General features: G+C 43.6%; 1 protein-coding gene across 3 annotated transcripts; it reads left to right on the forward strand.

Moving 5' to 3' along the window:
* Window positions 1-378: 378 nt before the first annotated feature.
* fgd5b (FYVE, RhoGEF and PH domain containing 5b) lies at window positions 379-18,016 on the forward strand. Of its 3 annotated transcripts, none has more exons than XM_084026834.1 (21): window positions 379-651; window positions 1,511-4,010; window positions 7,042-7,195; window positions 7,670-7,728; window positions 7,836-7,866; window positions 8,316-8,467; window positions 8,554-8,710; window positions 10,515-10,605; window positions 11,214-11,264; window positions 11,692-11,750; window positions 12,989-13,060; window positions 13,260-13,328; window positions 14,658-14,741; window positions 14,926-15,005; window positions 15,135-15,231; window positions 15,330-15,467; window positions 15,619-15,721; window positions 15,937-16,073; window positions 16,169-16,294; window positions 16,452-16,609; window positions 17,020-18,016. In XM_084026834.1, the coding sequence occupies exons 1-21, from the start codon at window positions 642-644 to the stop codon at window positions 17,054-17,056; spliced, it is 4,365 nt and encodes a 1,454-aa protein (XP_083882960.1). In that variant the 5' UTR covers window positions 379-641; the 3' UTR covers window positions 17,057-18,016. The 3 variants fall into 3 exon arrangements, with proteins under 3 accessions (XP_083882960.1, XP_083882962.1, XP_083882961.1); XM_084026836.1 differs by having other exon boundaries at window positions 16,169-16,267; XM_084026835.1 differs by having other exon boundaries at window positions 10,518-10,605.
* Window positions 18,017-22,077: the final 4,061 nt, after the last annotated feature.

Raw genomic sequence — 22,077 nt, forward strand, 5'->3', positions numbered from 1 at the left:
TTTTTCTATTTGCTTATAGTGCAGAAATAAATGTTGGTAATTCATGAATAAATGTTACTGAACTTAGTAGGCTGCCTTATTTTTAATCCATTACGTCTAGGTATAAACCTGACAACCCAAAAGTTAATCTTATTAAAGGCTTAACTGTAATATGTAAAGCATTAGGCTGTAAACTGTTATCAAGCAATTACTTAGAACGTATAAACCATTTATAAAAAGTGTCTTATTAGAAAGTTGCATTATTTTTCTAATCAAAGGTTATTTTCAGGCTTATTCTGATGAAGCAAAGTTATTATCAAAGGTTTTATTATAGATATGGGGGAAAGTCTGACATATCTGGACCTGCTGCTGCTGGTCTAGCAGGGATCCTGGTCTTGGCTGAGAGGATCGCCTTCTTTTCTTTTTTCTTTTTTTCTTCTCCATTTGGTTTCCAGTCGCGTCCTGTGCGCCGTAGGACGCACAAGCGATCAGCTGAGCAGCGTTTTCCCTCTCGGAGGAGGATCACACAGAGCTGCTCAGTCACACTCGCTCCCGCCGTGGTGGACCGGTTCGGTTTGGCTCCGTTTCCACACGTTATTTACCGTCTCCGGTTCCGAAGCTGGTTTCGCGGGCGACATGTGGGAGAGGGTCCCTCCGCCAGAATGAACACAGGTGAGATTTATTCGATGTTCATATTTAGGGTATTTTGAGCGAGATGGATTTTAGTTGCATATTTTATTTTATCTGACTTTTTTTCTACATGAATAGGCTAGATGGTGTTTCCAGCGGTAGCAACAGGATGTGGAGCAAAGTGTGTTTAACGCAGTGTTTCTTGATGTCAGTTAATGAAGATAAATTATAACGTTATACTTTTCTTATATTATACAATAAAGGGCTTTCAGTGGGATTGAGAAGGTTGTAAAAACTCAAAACATTGTCGTCCACAGATCTGATTGGGGACAGATAATCACACTCTTTATGCTAAATCTTGAGTCCATTCTTTTTTATGCTGACCCTTATTTTCCTTATTAGTTAATTCAGATCCTTCTCTCAAATTAATCATATGTTGTGATGACATGGGTTCCAATATATATATGGATTTCATTGTTGCTGCATATCAAGTCTTTTTTCTCACAGGAGTCTCTTTCTCACTGAGAGGGGTTTCTCTCGCTTCAATCACAGGAAGTGAGCCAGGGAAATCCCTGAGATTTTTTTTTTGTATTCTTAAAGGATGTAAAAGCAAATGTTAACCTTTTAAGTCGCCTATTATGTCCTTTTGTGGCCACCGTTTGAATTTGGGTAGCTCTTTCTGGAAGGTTTTATAGGAAAGCTTCTACCTGACTTGCATTTGATAGATTGCCTGATTAGAAAATTGTCAAACTGTGACCTGGTGACGATACTCATATGTGACAATGTATGATGTGTCATGTTAAAAAAATGTATCAGTTTTAGGTCAAAGGGACACAATATGACCTGTAAGCTATTTTAAAGTGTGTAATCTTACAGTTTCCTTTTCCTGTTGTTCTTTCAGACTGCACCAAGCCTTCTGTGGCTCCAAAGCCAAGATTTGTTTGTCACGCCAGCCTGAAGCTTCCCTCCCCTCTCATGTCTGCAGTCAGGGGTCCCAAACCTTCTATAGCCCCGAAACCTAAAGTCACACCAGAGCTTAACGGCTACCAGGGAGGATGCATCCACGGCAGCTCGCTAAATTCAAACGGCCAGGTTGAAGAGCGTGACACGGAGAACGGTCTGAACAAAGTGGCTGCAGGCAGGTTGGAAAGAGATGTTGAGGGGGCGGAGGATGGAGATGTAAAAGAGGAAGATGACATGATTCAGAACATGGATGAGGACTGGAGGTTAACTGACAATACTCAAACAGAGGAGGCGGATTCCCTGGAAATTCTTTGGGTCAGTGACGGCGGGCTCACGGCGGACTCCGAGGACATGGTGGAGACGGTTGACACGGACGTGACGGAGGACATGGACGCCGACGGGTGCGACGCGGGTGAGGCGCTGGCCGACACAGATGGCATCTCAGTAGGAGACGTTTCTGTTAATAGCGTTGACGTGGAGGCAGGCGGCTGTTCTGCTGAGAATCCAAACATGAGATGGAGGCAGGAAAATGTCCAGATCAAGGAGGATGAAGTAGGCGACTGTACAGCAGATGATTTAACGGAGTCCCTCACAGATGAACCTGGTCTCCTCAGCAATGAAAACATTGAGGACGCTAATGCACAACCTGTTTTTCTAACCGATGGAGAGGACAAAGAAGAGGAATCCCCTCCTGATAGCCGCATTACTTGTAATATCCTGAAGTTTAAAGGTGGCCATAAAATGAAGGAAAAGGGCGAAAACCTCCAGAACGTTAATTTTTATGACTTGATCCCTGAAGACCGGGTCTGTGACACGTTTCTTAGGCATGTCGCTGTAGAGGATGAACCAGCTCGAGAGCCTTATTACGTGTCGTCAGAGGACATTGTTAACAAAGACATGATGCCGAGGAATAACAAAGCTCATGGACTGCCACAGAGTCCACTTTCGCTCGTAAACAGCAGCGGAGTATCTGCTGGGAACTATGAGCAAAAAGCAGAAAATGGACAAACTGAGTTTGGGTCTTCTGAGGATTGCGTGGAGGTTGACAACAGTCTTGAGTACAGCAGCTACGACAGGGATGAAAACAAAGTGAGAACATACCAGAAAAGGACTCAGGAATCCAAAGCTAAGACATTGGAGGCCTTGCTTGATCACGTCGACTGCCAGCCGAGGCTCCGGCTGGTTTCCATCTCAGTGCCGACGGACACCGACACCTCGGCCACATCTTCCTTCTCGGAAAGCCAGCTGCTTTCTCCGAGCGACTCGGACGTGTTCGATGAAGACCTGGACGGTCACATAGTGCCGTTCCTGGACGACACCACTGACACAGAGCAGGACATCAGCGATGAGCACGTCTATGAGGACCCAGGCCAAAGCTCGGAGGGTGAAAATGTTTATTTTTTTCATAAGAAGACGTCAGGGGCACGCTCCTGCTCACTGTTCCAACGCAGTAATAGCAATGGCGTGGCTGAGATGGGAGCCCAGTTTGCTCCGAGGCCCTACATGAGTCGATTTGGTCAACCTGCCCTGAGCAGCAGCCCCGTGATCAACTCCACGCGACACAAGAGCTACAGCAAACCCCAATATTTGTCCCTGTATCCCCGCTCCATCTCCATGGAGGGACAGGAGATGCCTCTGGGCGGCTACGGCTACAGGGATGGATCCCCGAGACAAGGGGGTGCCATTTGTTCATCCGGAAGCTTCTCCCGGTGCTCACCGTCCACTCCGACGTCTGTAGCAGGCATCCCTCCTCCTTTCGAGCTGGCCTACATCACCAAGAGGCCCATCACAAAGAGTTCCCCCTCGCTTCTCATCGAAGGAGACTCGTCTGACAAAAACAGGAAAAAGAAATCCTCCATTAAGCGCTTCCTGTTGCTAAAATTAAGGCGGAAAACAGAGAGCAAGCCTGTGGTGGATGTCAACCCGTCGTTATTTAAGTCCTCGGCAGAGTCCGACCACCACAGGCATGGCAGACTGCTGGAGCGAGATAGATGCAGCATCAGTAGCTCTCCGCAGCTCAACTCACGCTCTGCTAGTAAACCTCACGTTTCCTCCGAGCCAGCCTTCCTGCTCTACAACGAAAGCAGGAGGAAAGGGAGCTGCGTGGCCTTCCTCAATCGCAGCGTGGTCCGCGTGGAGTCTTTTGAGGATCGCTCCCGGGTGCCTTACATACCTCTTCCCCTGACCAAGCCTCGTTCCATCTCCTTCCCCAACGTAGATACCTCGGACTACGAGAATGTTCCCGCCATCAGCTCGGATTACGAGAACCTTCAGGTCCCACAGCGGAGGCCCGTCCGACAGGCTTCGCCGTTTACAGACTTCTTTGACCGGCCCAGTCGGGTGCTGTCCTCCGCCAATGACACCGATGGCTACGTGGACATGAGCAGCCTCCCTGGGTTCAAGAGTAAAGCCCATTCACCTGAGCAGGAACCAGAAAGGTACGCAAACACAGCGAGAGTCTTGAAATTTTGATGTGACCTTGATGGCGATGTAGAGAAAGTCTAGGTATCACCATTGGGATTCATGTTCTGTGCCACATGAACATTTATGGCAAGTTGTTGAGATATTTCAGCTCTACGGACATCTCCATCCGTAGAGCTCTGCCAGTAGTGTGGCTAATACCTCTGCTAGTGTGTGTCCATGTCGACTGATGCAGCTCGACATAATATTAGAGATCCTTTTTTTTCAGCGGGCACAAGTATTTTTTATTACTGCTCGGCCACTGTGTGGGTTTAACAATGCCCCTGGGGAGGAGGATTTATAACTATTTATTACGCTGAGCCCCCTGAGGCTGCGATCAGCAGACGTGGCAGTGGGGATCAGGGAGGACGGTGCAGAAGCTTCCCTCACGCTATGTAGTGATGTGTCTGTGTGCTGTCGGGGCATGTTGGGTGGTTGAGAAGGAAGCGCTGGAGGTGTTGTCGGAGGTGGGGGCGGTGTCTTCAGATCTACGTGAAAACAGGCTGCTTTCATTCATAATAGTCTTTTTAGGTGTAAAAACAAGCCCTTGCGTTGATGCTGGAGGTAGAGCATCTTGCCTCCCTGCTGTGGCGTTATTTGTCGGTATGATCCGCAACACTGTGGATGACATTAACCCCCCCCACCCAGCATTCCTGTTGGCTGTGCCCATATCATAAAGGCCGATCGGGATGATTAATAGTCAGAGCATTTTGGAGTAACTGCTCTTCTATCCAGTCAGGAACAACAAGCTGAGATAAAATCTCAATGTTCTGTAGCCAGCAGTGGTTCAGTGCGGTGCTTCCCTCTCATCACGTTCACCATTGTGGTTGTAGAGACTGTACAACAACGGCTCTAATATTATAACACTAAAACACAATAATAGGCCAGAGATTTGGTTTGATATAAAACTGTATTTCCTTAAGTAACCAAACAACATTTTCATTTTCAAGATTTAAAAGTGGTTTAACATGGAGTTTTTTTTTTAAAATTTGTACCCATTCCTTTTTCATTAATTACCTATTTCATGATTAATATATAGTATGTGCCTTTTTGTAAAATGATACTTACCAGACAGTGTAATATACAAGTATATCTTCTTTTGAATGGACAGGGACACATCAAACTCACTGGGTTCACAGTGAGCACAATAGTATGACTGAAGGTGTGCTTTTAAAGCATTCAATTAGATATGAGATTCAGATTAGTGTGTTGTTGACTGTGTGCAGATCTGAAACAATAAGCCATTAACTGATTAGTTCATTGACCAAAATAAATGTGATTAAAGTGATTAATTATTGTTATGTGCAAGCATTCATTGTTCATCTTCATAATTTTGACGATTGTTTGCTTTTCTGAGTTTTATATTAAATTAGAACATTTTAGTGTGTAATTTGGGGTTTCTGAAATTGAAGGAAGGTAAGACTTCAAAGTCTTGTAAAATATTTGTTGTTCACACAATTAACACCACGACAAAAGAGACATGCCTCTGTGTAAGAACCTGAGCGCTCTATGCTGATGTTAAACAAAGACGTACCATATTGCATATGTGGACCTGCAGTGAAAAACAGCACGTGTAACTACAGTAATCTGGGTGGACAGCAGAGTCCGTGGTTGGGGGCAGAACGTTTTGAATTAGCCTGAAGGAGCAGATCATAGTTGGGCTCACCGATGTACCTGAGGCTAAATGAAAATGGATACTTTTTTTTATGTCCTCCTGTTATTTATCTCCATAGATTTTGCTTGAGCCTTCATGCAACATAGCAGGACTGTGAGAAGTGACAGAGGGTTTTCTGTGGGGCTCATATAAAAGCCTAATATAGAATCCACACATGTAGTTTGTGGTTCAACCCCCCCGGTAATGGACCATGCAGCTCTAATGTGCGTGATGCAGAGATCTGAACTGCTCACAAATGTTGTTCATACCTAACTAATTTGCTTCTCAGTGGGGTTAACTTCACCGGTGCTTCCAGTGAAACATGGCAGGAACATTGGCTTCATATAAAGGACGACTGCATCACTACTGTAACTTAAGGATGTGTTTTTATTTGCATAGCTTACAATCCCTACTGAGTCGCAACCATTAGCATATTCACGTGGGTTCCCTGCAGAAGAGAAGCGAGTAGCATAAAATACCGACATGTGTCCCTGCTTGGGTACAGTTGTCACTGCAGGCCTTTCAGGATCAGTTTATTGGTTTCTCAGCAATGTTTCATCCATTCACACTGTCTCCTTACGCTGAATATGTTTATTATAGTGATATTTCAATGTAGACGACCATAAAGGACCATAAAGGTAGCTTGGATGGTTAAATGAAATTCATCTGATTTATTCTTGTGAATTAAGGTTTTGGGAACAGAACAGAGATCATATTATAAGACCACTGAGCCATATAGTCTGCCGGCGGTCCCCAGCCTTGGGACCAGCACCTCACCAAGGGCTAACAAGATGATTAAAGGAAAAAGAAGGAACATTCATTCCCCTTATTTGGATGTTTCTATCGTCTTGAGAAAAAGGAGATATTACCAGATATAAAATGTTAATCCTTGAGCTTTGGAGGTGCAGATGAACCGATTTTGTGACCTTAGGACAGAGCCGGCCTTCCCCCTGTTTCCAGTCTTTGTGCTAAGCTAAGCAAGTCAATCTTCTCATCTAAAAAACAAAGTATGTTCCTAAAGCATCAAACTATTCCTGTAGAATCAAATGTAAAAGGAAAATATCACACCGCGGTCGATTCGCTCTCATTAGGGTAGTACAAGTCGACAATCCAAAATCCCTTTTAGGGGGTCACAAGCTGAAACAGTTTGGAACCATTGGACTGGACCTGCATGTATTGTAATTCAGGATGTAAAGTAATGCTTTCATTTGAAGTTTATGACACCAGTTTGACTTTGTTTGTCAGGAGTCTGTGTTGAATTATGATGCATTTAGACTTCTACGCAGGACTCTAGGATTTTTCAGGGTCTTTTAGTTAGACTGATTTTGGTTTCTGTACTCCTTCTTTCTCGCCAGTGCCTATACAGAAGCCTACAAGGTGTGTTCGGTGGCTGTCGCTTCACAGATCGTCTCAGTGGGTGATGTCGGGGGAGAGGCGGCGGGTGAGGAAGACCAAGGACGCACCTCTGAGGAAGAAGAGGGAGGTGCAGACAGCATTTATGACAGACAGGTAAGCTCTGAGTGTGTTGAATTTGTGACCAGGTGGAAATACGTGTTTATTAGAATTATCCCTGTCGTGCCATTTTAGATATCCTGTATGGAGTTTTAAAAAGAATGTAACTTTAATGTGAGTTGATTAATAATATGTCTTTCAGTTTACTATTCAAAGGACTGTTAGCCACAATCCTTTTAAGTGATCTATTTTGTTTTGTGTCACCTTTTTCCAAATAGTAGGTAGAAGTAAGAACATATTTAAGGAAAACCCAGAACAAAATTAAGTTAACTGTTCTTCACCTTGGGCAATTGCAAAATTGCTCACACAAGCCAGGGATTTAATGTGGGTTAATGGAGGTTAATGGGCGACTACATGGCTGTCCTCATTATTTAGAATTTGATTGCCGCTTGGAGACGATGTGGAAAGGGGAGCCAGTTGAACTGGTGCCAAAATAACTACTACAAGTAAATAGCATGATTGTTTTTGCAGTCTGATGGCCGATCCAGAGCCTTTTACATCGCCAAAGAGCTGGTGGATACAGAGAGATTGTAAGTAACATGGAAACTAATTTCAAACAAAATCTCTGCTTTTCGGCTCAAACTCAGGTTCCCATCGCTTCCCTTTTTGATGTTTTTGTTTATTTGTCTGTCCACAGACATGTGAAAGCCCTCAAGCTCCTTCAGGAAGTGAGTGATGCATTAGATGTACTTTTTGAATGTATTAATGAAATGTGTATTTAGATATTCTCTGAGAGGGAATTAAAGTAGTTTCTACACGAGGCAACAAACGGCTGTCTGAGCTCTGTGTGGATTCACTTTTATTAAATGCTATTTATGTTGCGTTCTTTATTAGATTCACTGAGCACAAATGCTCATTTCCAGGAACATTTACTCAACCGTCATTCACCTTCACAGCTAAAAGCTACACACCACGAACACAGTTGGATCCATTTGTGCCTTGCTCAAGGGTGCGTCGGCAGTGATATTGAGGGAGTAACTGTATGAGGGATAAACTAGAGACCTAGAACAACCACTGCTCCGATATTTGTTGTCAATGATGAAATGTCTTGATACAATAGCTCATGTATTTCCTGCCGTCAAACATGGGAGGGATTATGAATTGACCTGTGTGCCAGGACTTTCGTGAAGCAGTGGGGGCAGCAGTCGGGGACGAGGGGGAACCTGTGTTAGACGACGAGAGGCTACGAGAGATTCTCAACGAGCTGCCCGACGTTTACACCCTGCACCGGAGAATCCTCACCGAGCTGGAGAATCGAATCCGACACTGGTGAGACGTGCAGACGCACAAACACATAAGCGTCACTAAGTTATCATCTCCTTCCAGACTCACATCTCGGTTTCTCCGTCATCTAGGGAGGAGAGCCAGAGGATTGCAGACATCTACCTGTCCAGAAAAGCCGAGTTCTTGGTTTTCACCACTTATATCGGCCACTACGATCGAAGTATGAGCCTGCTGGAAGACAGCTGCCGAACTTCACCCAGCTTTGCCGCCATCGTTCACCAGTTTGAGGTCAGACCTACGGTGCTCTTACTCAAAACACAAAACACGTGATGCATAATCATCACATAATCCATGAAAATCAACTTTAAAACTATACCTCCTCAACGTCATACACACCTACCACAATATACATAGATATCTCATCTTTACCATCTATTCTGGCAAACAAATACAATGAGAAAACACAGTTGGGTACATTTAGTGTATTTATTTTCTTCCTCACCTGTTCTCCTCCTCTTCCACTGTGTTGACACTAATTTATAGCCGCTAAAAAATGCATTTCAGCGTGCATAAAAAAAAAAAAAAGTATTTTTATTGCCGCTGCTTAAATGTGCAAACAGGAAAAACAGGCCTACTGGGAGCATTTAGAAAAACGGAACTATTTTAATAGAAAACACTTGACGAAGTGGTGACAAATTACAGAGGTTTTGATTGGAAATAACCATAAACCTCATTTATTGATAGTTATCAAGAGGCTTGCTTATCTCTGCACATGATCTCTTATCAGCAGAGTTGAGTGGGTGCGTTTGTGTGCATTGACAAAGATGAAGTGCAGGTTTTTGTGGTAGAAGGACGGCGATGGCCGAGCGTGCGGCTCTGTGTGTGTTAGAAGAGAGCCCGTGACTAGAAGCAAAAGATGAAACCCGTTTGAAAGGTTCAAGCAAGAGGCAGAAACCTAAGTGAATAAAAGTGCTGATTGAATTTAAAGCAACAAGTACACAGTGGTCTTGGCTGCTGGAAGAAACCGTCATGACACCCAAAGAAAAAATAGACCACATGTTTCCATGTTGAGAACTAATATGTTAGTAATGAGAACAATTAACGTCTCTTTTCCGACAAGGGGATCTTAACATTCATGCAGGTTGCTTTTCCCAACATATCTGAGCAATGCACTTTAGTGAAATGTTATAAATAGCCTCAATTAAATTAACCCCCATAAGAAAAAACAGTCAGCCAGAGAAGCTATTATGTTTATTATACGTTTAAATGATGAACATATTAAAAACAGAATGTATATTTGAAGGTATGCTTGACAGTCCAACAGGGAGATTGCAACATCTGTTCAGTATCCACTCTTTGATTTACAATCAAATACACCCAGCCATGGACAAATACATTATATTTTTATAGACCACCGAGGAGACGACAGAAAGTCACCAGGAGCAACCAGGTTTAAAAGTCCTGAGATTCTCCAGAGCACGTTGTGTATTGATGTCCATGCAGGAGGCTCTCATCTCTGTTTGCCTTCCATAATTAGCAGTTTAATTGATTATGATTTTATATCATATAGGATTCTAGTGACAGAATGCTTTATCAACAATCTGATTTCTATATACTGCTAAAAGGCAAAAAACAAGGTTTGTGTGTGTGTGTGTGTGTGTGTGTGTGTGTGTGTGTGTGTGTGTGTGTGTGTGTGTGTGTGTGTGTGTGTGTGTGTGTGTGTGTGTGTGTGTGTGTGAAAAGGAGAGGGGGGGACATATTAACAAAGAAACAATTGAAAAAGATTGTGTTGGCCATGGAGGATTGCTGTCTTTTCATTTGCACATATAAACAAACACGTCCTGCGAGGCGCTGTGCTGACCAACAATCTTTGATATTGGTCTTGTTCACACATATTTATATGATGGATGGTTCTGCTTAAAGCTCCAGTGTTGTTTTAGAATTTGCTTCTAAGGGAAACTTTTATTTTCTTTACTAAAACTTTTCTTTTACACACTCAAGTTCATGTGGATTTCCACAATAAACCCAGCCCTAATGTGAAGCGGAGATACAGTGACAATGTTGAATTTGTACTTGTTTTAATTCCTCTCAGCAGCAGAGTCCAGCTGGGGAAAAGGTGTCTCTGAAACATCAGCTACTGCAGGTCATTGTGCGCGTGGCTCAGTACCGGATGCTCCTCACTGGTAAGTCCCATGTATAGGGCAGTTCAGTCCGATCCCATTCTATTTTTATGGCCCCGAATCACAAATTAACAATCTGTAGAGCATAAAACATCCTCTGCCCCGGGACCCTCCATGAGGAACAACTCCCTTAAAAGTGAGAGGGAAGGGGCGGCCGGCGGCGTAGTGGCTAGGGCAGCCGCCCCTTGTACAGAGGCTTAACGTCCTCGGTGGTCCCGGGTTCGACTCCCGAATGGGACGTATTTCCTGCATGTCATCTCTCTCTCTCCCCCCGTTTCCACACTGTCTGAAAAAGTAATAAAAAGGCTTGAACGGCACTCTAGCCAAAAAATAAAAAAAGTTAGAGGGAAAAAGGAGTGCAATAAATGTTGTGCGTACAGAATAAACAAGATAAGTCAATAATCAATATGACAGAAATGATACATGTAACGAGAGCAGTAATAATAGTAGAAAATGATTCCTATGAATGATGACAATCAGGAGTGGATTTATAATGATAATAATAATAAAGCTAGCAGCATAGTATCAGAAATCTCAGTCATAATTAAAACATACATTTCACTCTTCGTGGTTGTATTCTCGGCTCTCATGCTCTCTCACTCCTCTTACAGATTACCTGAACAACCTCTCCCCCGATTCCAAGGAGTACAAAGACACCCAAGGTACCGTAAACCGCCAGCAGACCCAGTGTGGACAGAGGAGAGCCTTACTGGCCCACCATTGTGACTCTGTGTGCACAGGGAATGTGCTTGCTCTCATTTGGCATGGAGAGACAGCATTGAGAGAGCCAATTTAGATTTCTGTTTGTTTGTGGTTGAAACTCACTAGGTAGTCACTTGGGCTCTCTTCTGTGTGAAGACTGTAACGCGTATTTCATGAGAAGGCCAGTTGCTTCACCGTTATCTCTTATGTCCGATAAGGGAGCCACCCAAGTCCAGACACGCCCGGGCTATCATTTCAGGTTTTATGTCTGGTGACTTTCCACGTAGAGAAGAAGAACAATCTAACATCTAATCATGAATTTTCATCGTTCACGTCTTTCCACGTAGTGTCTTCCCTGATTCTCTCTCTGGGTTTTTTCTTCTACAGCTGCCGTGGCTGTCGTGTCTGACATCGCAGATCAAGCCAATGACAGCTTAAAGCATGGGGTAAGTGAAGTGAACATTTGCACTCCGGATTATCTTATTTTCAAGTTAAACCTGTGTCAGTACTGACCTTAAAACACATGTATACAGACCTTTCTCCTATTTCTAATAATATTAAAATAAATCTGAGTTAACTTTGCCAACCTGGGCTAATGGGGGACAACAACTTACTGAAGCTGGTCCAGTATTGAGGGATAACAATGCAACTGGCAGCTGCGAAACGAGCTGCAAGGGAAATTGCTCAGCGTCAGTGTAATGTTACGTCCACTAAAAGTCCTTTGTTTTGGCCACTGGTCTACACTCGCATTGTTTTCCAAGTCACATCTTATAAGAACAGTCAGAGCCTGTTGGTGGCAGAAAGAAGAAGCTTTAGTGGACGGGAATGACGGCGCCAGCTTGCCCCATGAGATTACATTGCAGGTGTGATCAATACTGGACCAATTTCAGAAATTGTTCTCCGCATTACTCAGTTTTACACAAAAACTTCAGAAAAAAGGATTGAAAAATGTACTCTTTAAGGTTGAATCTGCTTTCAGGAGACCAACAAATGGCACAACAATAGAGAGTCAAGACATTTCTAAAAAAAAAATCTTTCATCTTTCATCTGTCTACTGAGGTGTAGAGCAGCAACTGTTTCTATCTCAACAACTATTGGATCGATTGCCATGAAATGTGATGCAGACATTTCCAGAGGAGTCATCCTCTGGAAATGGATGACTCCTCATGGCTTTGGGGATAACCTGACTTTTCCTTTAGCTTTAGCTCTATCTACTTGATGGATTGGCGCCCAATTGTGTTTGGACATTGGTGGTTCAGGATCCCCTGACATTTCCTCTAGCATCTCCATAGAGATCCCATTTGTGGTTTTGAGTGAAACTATTGGATTACCATAGTTTGTCCAATATTTGAATTTATGACCAACAATGTATTACATTAAAAACATTATTCCCATCAGCTCAGCTCTACTTTGCAGTGCTACAGACTCAGAGAGGCTCTTTCTTCATGGCTACAGTCGTTCTAGTAAGAGTAGTAAGCCAAATGATGACATTTTAAAATGATGTGCCTCTTCCTCCTGTCTGATCCAGGCGATGACTACAGTATGTAGCTATGTTTAAACAAAGGGAGTTGTGAAAATAGCAAAGCAGAAGAAAACCGTTTCACAGGAAAATGATGTTTTTTCTTATTTGATTGTCTCATTTTCTCTCCTTGTCTCTTTGTTCTTTTCTCTCCTGGTGTCTCAGGAGAACTTGTTGCGTCTGGTCAACATAGAGTACAGCGTTCGTGGCCAGCGGGACCTGCTGCAGCCTGGCAGGGTATGACTCCGATAACAGCATTGTTCCTTTGCCAGCCCACCCCGTCTGCCCTGCACCACCCTGTTCTGCCCTTTATACAATCATCCAGTTGGGAATCCCCAGACGGCCTGGTTTTAAAACAACATTCATTATCGCAGATGCCCTCTGAGTGTCATGAACAGATGACTTGAGACGTGTGTGTATGTGCTGTTTGAATCAGGTCTTCGTGAAGGAGGGCACCCTGATGAAGGTCAGCAGGAAGAATCGACAGCCCCGCCATCTGTTTTTGGTAAATGCTGCTTCCTGTTTGTCATTCTCAAGTCAACAGACACATGTGCCATTAGTTAGACTATGTTTAGTTTTATGATCGATATTTGCTTCATCATATACAGTAACCACAATATGTCCTTAGATACGCCTGTGTAAAATGTAGAGTCATGCGTTTTCTTTCCGCCGTGTTTCTATGTCGAGACTGAGCTATTAAGAGCAGAGTTTCCTGGCAGGATGTTTCTGAATGCTGACTTCCTGAGGCCGTTCTTTACTGACAGGACAGGGAAGGTCAACGGCGACTCCTTATCCGTGTGCACCTGTGAACTTTGATTCTGTCAGTGAATTTAAGTCCGGTCTTCAGCATCTCTAACATAGACAGTGAGAGAGGGCAGAAGATTGTAACCGATAAAGTTAACTCTAACGCAATTTAGGTCATTTTTGGGTAATTTTTCCTGCACATGTTACATCCAAGTCACCACAATGTCATTTATACCATGAGAGAGTTGAAAAAGAGGGAGTCGGAGAGGTAGAAGACGCACCATTCAGTTAGTGAAAACAGTGACATCGAGATAGCCCTGACATTTTTATGATTAAGAGAGATCGTAAAGTTAAACGCCTTCACGGATTGTAAATAGAGTGTCATCATTGCATTGCTTTGCCCTCCTGTGGCGTTTTTGACATTCGTATGCCTCCACATGAAAATGAACAAAGCTTGTAAATGATGGAATCTTGCTAATCATCGCTGTGTAACTTTAATCCCCTCATCATGTGTTACCAGCTGTTATTAATGTCTGAGGCAGCGTCGTAAACAGAGTTGCAGGAGCAGCCAGTCTCATAAATACAATTCAAAGACACTGGAAAATCATACAGAGGTTAATGATCCAGTATGATATCAAATTACTTTTGTCAACTGTTTACAGTGGAATCTTAATCATGTATGCTCGTAAAGATTCAAGGTTGGGGTTTTAAATGTAGCGATTTCCCCCCTAAACTCCCCCCCTTCAGTGTATGACTGTGAAAACAGTGTCACGTACATTAATCTGCACGGTGAAGCTCAAACATCCAAGTACAGAACAATCAGCACATTTTAATAAAGAGGGGGCTTTAAAGTTTAAGGTCTAAGTTAATCATGAGAGATCTGTATTGTGTGAAACGGATAAAGTTTTGTAGTATAGTGCCACCTACTGGACAGTTGCTGCACATACATGAATGATGACGTCTGTGCAGCTGACATTTTTTGACGATTTTACATTTTTTTTTTCTTTTATCATGTCCTCTGATCTGCATTTACTTGTCTGTCCTGCAAATGTTTTTTGAATAATGAGCGTTTTTCTCTGTCTGTTGTCAGATGAATGATGTGCTGCTGTACACCTACCCTCAGCAGGATGGGAAGTACAGGCTGAAGAATACTCTGCCACTCACTGGCTTGAAGGTCAGTCTTTCTGAGTGTTTGATGTCACCTGGGATTGCCAGCTATCCTAATAATAATAATAATAATAATAATAATAATAATAATACATTTAATTTGTATAGCGCTTTTCGGAACACATGGAACTCGGAAAATATGAGAAATATGAGCTGTTCCTTTGTGATTTACGATCTTACCGATTTTCCAGGTCAGTAAACCCATCATCGAAAATGTCCAAAATGCACTGAGGATAGAAGGAGCAGACATCTCCATCACTTTGTCTGCAAGGTGGGTCCCACTGTACTGTTTCCTGTTTGAATAACAGCTGATATCTAATGATGTTAGCAAAAGTACTGTTTATTTAATATTGTATTATATATTATATATGTATTGTATTATATATTGTATTTGTTTTAGTTCCTTCATTGAAAGAGAGGACTGGTTTTACACTCTAAGCCGCACGGTGACTGAAAATGCCAGAGGATCTGTAGCGTTCACTAGCTGCTCAGGAGAGGTGAGCAAACTAACCAGAGTGAGATTCCTGTTCTGAGTCATAGTCGTCAATCTCTGCAGCGTTTCAGTACGTTTTCTGTTCCTGTGTGTTTGTTCCAGACCAGAGAGCGTCTGAGGTTAACTCTCGGAGAGAAAGCCCCCACACTTGTTCCGGTCTCACAAGTCATGATGTGCATGAACTGCACCTCGGATTTCAGCCTCACTCTGCGTAGACACCACTGCCATGGCTGTGGAAGAGTGAGTCACACAAATACAACACAGTGGGCTCTTATACTCTAAAATCTGTTAGGCGATGCAACAACTTGTGTCTTTGACCAGAGTGTGCTGAATGTGGCTCTGCTTTTTAGTGTGTCTGTGGTTCATTTTATGTTGTTTTTTTTTTACACAGATTGTTTGTCGGAGCTGCTCCAGGAACAGATATCCACTGAAATACATGAAAGACCGCATGGCCAAAGTGTGTGATCACTGTTACAACGAGCTAAAGAAGAGAGGTGGGGAAACACTGCTGAATTACATTTTTATGATTCTTTGATCATTTTGACAGCCAGTCTGCCTAGAGAGAGCAGGCCTATTCTGGGGAAATCATTTTATTTTACAGGAAATAAATGAATAAAAGAAAGGAAGTAGTACAAAAAAGTCAGCGTAGGTGTTCTACTAGTGCTTGTCCTCTGCTGTGGTTAAAATGCATTTGGATATATTCACGCAGGGGGAGACGTGTCTGCGCTGTCCGGTCACAGCAGTCCTCGTCCGAACCGCTCCAGTCGTCCTCTCTCTGCCGTGTTCCAAAACATTCACCCCCCCAACATCTGGAGACATCGGAAAGGCACCGTCACCTTCAACCAGGTACGCCTGCGACATGAGAGGTCGCGTTCACTGAACAGTTGATGATGCGGGGGACAGTTAGGGTTTTGTTAGTGACATGGTTTTATTTTGTGCAGGTGACAGTGTCAGAGGAAGGCTCCATTAGTGGCACTCTACAGCGCAGCAAGAAGAGCAAGAGGAACTGGAAGAGACTGTGGTTCCTCCTCAGAGACAAGGTGCTTTACACCTACCGAGTCCAAGAGGTGAGGGGAAACATGTACTCCCCTTTAACCTGAACAGCACATATTCATACCCAAACTGACTTTACACAGTGAAGTCTATTGCCATCGTAGCTAAGAGTGCTGAAATGCCCATCACTGTATCTTATAATCCACTTCTAATGATTTTCCCCGTCTGCAGGAGAAAGTAGCGTCCGAGACTTTACCTCTGCTGGGTTTCACAGTGAAGCTACATGACAGGCCGGGTATAGAGGAGGAGGATGCCAACATCTTCCAGCTTTACCACAAAAACACGTTGTTTTACTCCTTTAAAGCCGAGGACAACCACACAGCCCAGAGGTAAGAAGCCCGCCTCCTTGATGGATGCTTTCAATATGTCTAGAGATGGACTGATATTATTCTGGTGACTCACAGGGTTGTTACTGATAAGCATTCTGGGAAAAGAAAAGAAATCATGTGTCTATCTTTAACATGACTCAGTGGGTCCCAAAAGGTTTAGCTGGCCCAAGATTAGATGGTTTTTACTTGACCCACAGATGACCTTGAAATCCCAGACTTGACTAAACTGGAAACACTAAATTTGGAGTTCCAGTGTTTTCTCTGAACAGCAGCAAATGTGTTGAGTCTACAGAAACCGTAGCATATTAGCTCCGTTGATAATGTAGGTACATGACAGGCACATAATTGGTAGCGTCGCTCCAGTTCATGCTGTTTTCCCCTCCTAATCTATAAATCCTCTGCTCATTCAGGTGGGTTGATGCCATGGAGGAAGCCACCGTTTTATAGGATCAGCTACTCCAGGGTTGCTGTAAATAGAAGTCTCTTCTGCTACAAACAGACTGTGAAACCAAAAGGGTGAAGATGAGGGGAAAGGAAGGATTTGATTATGTCTGCGAGTTGTAACTCGCCTGGCTGGACTGAAGAAAAGAAGACATTGTGTTCTTTGAGAGGGGACTCGATTACCTACTTTGTCAACCTCCAGTGTCCGCTGCCTGCTGTTACAACAGGTGCGATAGCGAGCGTTGGCCCAGATACCTGCTAGTGTGGAACGTTACATTGATGTGACCTGTATTTTCCCCCCAGCAGATGATCAGCAACGTTCCTCTAAAATCACTATTCTTTTCAAAACACTTCATTTTACTAGCATTTCCAGGGAGGCTGAAAATACATTTCAAAAATGTTCAAATCTGGAATAATCTATTCTTCAGTAAAAAAAAAAATTAATCGGTTCTGCCTTCTTTTTAACATGTATTCTTCCACTGGATTTAGTGCATCTCCATGACTAACACTTTGAAGCACAGGCTGTATTGAAGAATGACTCATTTTATGTGTATTTAAAGTGTCTGTAGCTTGGCTATGCACTGTATCGTTGAAGATGGTCCTGTCAGTGAATAGGCGGTTTCTATGCTTTTTTTTTTTTGCACTGATATAAATAGGAATGAACCCTGGAAATGAAATTTGAGTGTGCCTCTATCATAGCGACCAAAAGCTTCAGCTACTGTATTTAACTTTATACTTGTAAATGTTACCAGTTACATCTTTATTGTTCTAAATACCTAAAACAAGTATACATTCTTATTTGTGTAAAGACTTCACGTCCAGTTTTGCACAGATTGTGTTGCCCTGGACCTAACCATGAATCGCTGATTTACACTGATCTACATAATCAGCGTCTTGGACTTTGTACTGTACCTGATGATTTATTCAGTTTGGATTTCTAAAACTATTATTTTCAAATCAAGTAAAGGAGGCTTTAACAATAGAAACAGTCTGTGTGTTTTTTCCCCTCATGTCCTCTAGAGGGCACGTGGACTAAACATTAAAAGTACAGCAGGCTGGCATTGACTTCCTGTCAGTGTGTCCTTGCTGATGGAGCTCAGTACACCAACCCCTCTATGAGTCTGTAGTCCTAATCTGATCAAACACCAAGCTGGCGAGCGTTTCAGATCACATTTTGAACTGCTCCAGAAGACACCGGGGACTGAGTGTTGAGTGGACCAGCATGCCGGCCAAAGAAAGGCCAGGCCTGCTCTGCTTCTTGCCCCCCCCCCCTCGAGGCTTCCTAACCCAGAATGATATTACACAGAAAGTTTGCTTTCTGGGGCTTGTGGAAAGTTGCAGACAACTCGTCCTATATAGAGGACAGATCATTCATCACTCTGCTCTCCCTCTCTAGCCCCAGTTTTCTTCCTCCTCTGCCGCTTCACTCTTTCAACAAATATTAGTAGTGTTTTCTTTCCTTTGATGCCGTTGGTTATGACACAATACACACATTTCCTTTCAAATTACAGGTTTTTTTTAAGTATTTATCGTCCCACACTTCTTGCAACTGTTCCTTTTCACTGAGCCTCAGCTGTTGTTTAGTGCAGAGTGGAATATGTACTTGATTTCATCTGCATGCAGCACCAAAACTGAGAAGTTGCCAAGACCCCTGAGAAGTTGCCAAGACCCCAAGAAGTTAATGTTTACATATTTACCATACTACCATCTTTTGTGGTCACAGCAAATTGTTGACTTCAGCTGGTTGAAGAGTAAACGAGACTAAAACTGGAGTAATTACAGTTGCACTTTTGATTATCCTCTATGTGCTAATTCATTAGAAAAACCAGTGAGGAAAGCTTGAGGTGGGGATGGTGAAATTATTAAAAAAACATTTTTTTACAGTGGAGCAGCACAAACAGTGTCATAATCCAAGCTTACTTCCATATCGCTGCAGGCAGGAGCAATGCAGAGAGAAGCAAATAATCAATCGTACACACACAGCCTACTCAATAAGGTTGGATGCATCCAGGTTTGTTACATGTTCTCCTCACGAGTCATTGATAGCTGATGCAGAAGAAGCTGAAATATTTCTTCTGAGCTGAACTTCCTCTTTCATGGCTTTTTCCTTTCTTAGCCACGGCGCTCTGACAGCAGAGTATGTGACAAACTTTCTGGACGTTTTTCAGCTTTAGTTATGAGAACGCAGTGTTTGTGTTGATGTCGTGAGTTCCAACAGCATGCCATCTCATCTCACGTAGTGCTGTGTGGGCGGCGGATCCTCAGGGGTAAAGTGAAAACTTTATTACATAAGAGCTGGAGATTTAAATAAAAAAGACTGCAAAATAGGACATAGGAGAAAATAGCAGTGCCCACTTGATATTGGCTTGACATTTCTGGGTTTGCACCTTGTCTTGTTTCTCTCGGCGCCCTTCAGAGACGGGGAGGGGGAGAGGAAAGGGTCGGAAGAATAGAGGGACACACTCGCATGTCCCACTTTGCAAACTCTTTTCAGCCTACACTGCCAAGTCAATGTTACACCTAGCCCACCTCCCCTAAAGCTTTAAATAGCCCACTCTCCCTCAACAGGACAAACAGAAACACACAGCGCTCAGCACACTCTGCACCTGAACATTTATTATCCCCGTTGACTAAACATGGAGTCTGCAGCGTATTTACCATTAACTTGTGACCATTCTGTCGTCGGCATACATGCAGACATGTACAAACGTGTCGGCAGGGCCAGCAGCTGTCACTGAGGGATGTGAGATCAGTCTGGAGGCTTTGAAGCGAAACAAAGATGAGTAGGTGTTGTTCCACACTTTTGTGAAATACGCTTAACAGCTGTTTTATCGTAAATGATGATAAAGTCGATCAATCTTCTCACTTGACTCAACGTGTATTTCAAAATGTGTTTTTCTTTCCTTTGAGAGGCCATGATTGTGCGTGGCTGAACATTATGTCGTCTTATCGTTAAAAACAACACAGTATCATATAAAGAAACTGTTGATTGAGATTCAGTATTTCCTGTATCATCGCCAGAGAGAGATACTGACATGGGGGGCTGCACGGTGGTGTACTGGGTAGCACTGTCACCTCACAGCGAGAGGGTCCCGGGTTCCTCCAGGGTTCCTTCTGTGTGGAGTTTGCATGTTCTCCCCGTGTAAGCGTGGGTTCTCTCCGGGTTCTCCGGCTTCCTCCCACAGTCCAAAGACATGCAGGATGGGGATAGGTTAATTGGTGACTCTAAATTGCCCGTAGGTGTGAATGTGAGTGTGAATGGTTGTTTGTCTCTACATGTCGGCCCTGTGATAGACTGGCGTCCTGTCCAGGGTGTACCCTGCCTTCGCCCAATGACAGCTGGGATCGGCTCCAAACCCCCCCCCCCCCCCCCCCACGCGACCCTGAATACAGGATAAGCGGTAGACGATGGACGGATGAATGGATGGTTCTGCTGGTCACTCCAAAACCGTGTAGTTGTCCTTATCATTTTATTATCAAAATTACTTTTGGTTTACCTTAAGTCACCTTGCCAGGACTGATGCCTGATTGACCTTGTCCATTCATCAACTAATCATCCAGGCCTGGCATGCTCTGCCAACAATGACGTATCACTATAAACACATTTCCATGTGTCCAACTGTATTTCTTCATCTGCCCTTTTTGAAGATGATGCTGTTTATGTGGTACCGATCCAAATAAAACCATAACCTACTGGTATATTCACACACCATAATAATCAAACTCACCTGCAAATAATGCAGCTTCCACCTGCCTGTACCCGCAGCAGATGGATCAACACTACGCATAGGGAGTTTCTGTGTGGATCTCCATCAGGCTCTGTATGCTAAATTAAGCACCCGCCTGTTCTACAGCCTATACATCCCACGGGTGGATCATGACAGTGTGTGTGTGTGTGTGTGTGTGTGTGTGTGTGTGTGTGTGTGTGTGTGTGTGTGTGTGTTTGCTAGAGGAAGAACAGGAGAGGGTTCTTTGAGCCTTGAATGTGCATCTGTCAGAGAAGAGCATCCAGGAAATGAAGTTTTTTTAGTGCACACACCAAGTCTCCACCGTGGACATCCTGTGTCTGCCATGACTCACAATTTATGTTATGTAAGTCCTTAGACGAGGGACGGCTGGGAACGCTGGTTCACCTGTGCATGTTCGACATGTCAATGGCAGGTTTCATTTCACATCCACTACAGCACCACGTGTGTGTACAGCAGCACAACATGTACACTACATGTTCACTCTCATAACCTACTTTTCAACCGCACCTATACACATTTAATTATGACTCACTCTAGAGGAATTCATTTTATATGCCTCCTCCCTCATTTAGGTGTTTGTTCACTTAAGCCAAAATGTCATTATTCTGTGCAAACACTGTTGCTTTTGGGTGTATGTGTGTGTGTGTGTGTGTGTGTGTGTGTCTGTGTGTGTGTGTGTGTGTGTGTGTGTGTGTGTGTGTGTGTGTGTGTGTGTGTGTGTGTGTGTGTCTGAGGGGGTGAGTAAAGGAATCAAATAAAAAAATAAACGATATGTATAATTTGAGGTTTTTCTTGTTCGTTCAAGACAAAAAAAAAGATCCCTCGGCTGCATGAGCCAAATCTGCCACCTCCTCACCGGTAAAAAAAAAAAAATCTAACTCAAACCTCGACACTACCCCCGCAGCCTACAGTAACAGCCACGTGACCCCACCTCCCCACCCGCCACACAAACTCTTTGCATCTCTTCCCCCACATCGGCTACTAGGCTATGCTACAGTTATCTAGGGCGCACTCACCAGCAATGCAGATCCCTATCTCTTTAGCTCAGGTGATCAAAAAGGTGTACAGTGATGAACCACATCATCACGTTAATCAGCTACGGGGGTTTCGATGGGAGGTTACATGTGTGGCTGAAACGTGTGTGCGAGGACACGTGACTGGTCCAACTAATGTGCAAAATTATAACCGACAGGTCAGGACCGTATTTATTCAATATGGGGCAAGTGGGCGCATTGAAACTACTGGGGCACATACTACCGTGTGCGCGCGCGCGCGTGT

The sequence above is a fragment of the Eutrigla gurnardus genome (genome assembly GCF_963514095.1).
Source record: "Eutrigla gurnardus genome assembly, chromosome: 2".
Taxonomy (NCBI): Eukaryota; Metazoa; Chordata; class Actinopteri; order Perciformes; family Triglidae; genus Eutrigla; species Eutrigla gurnardus.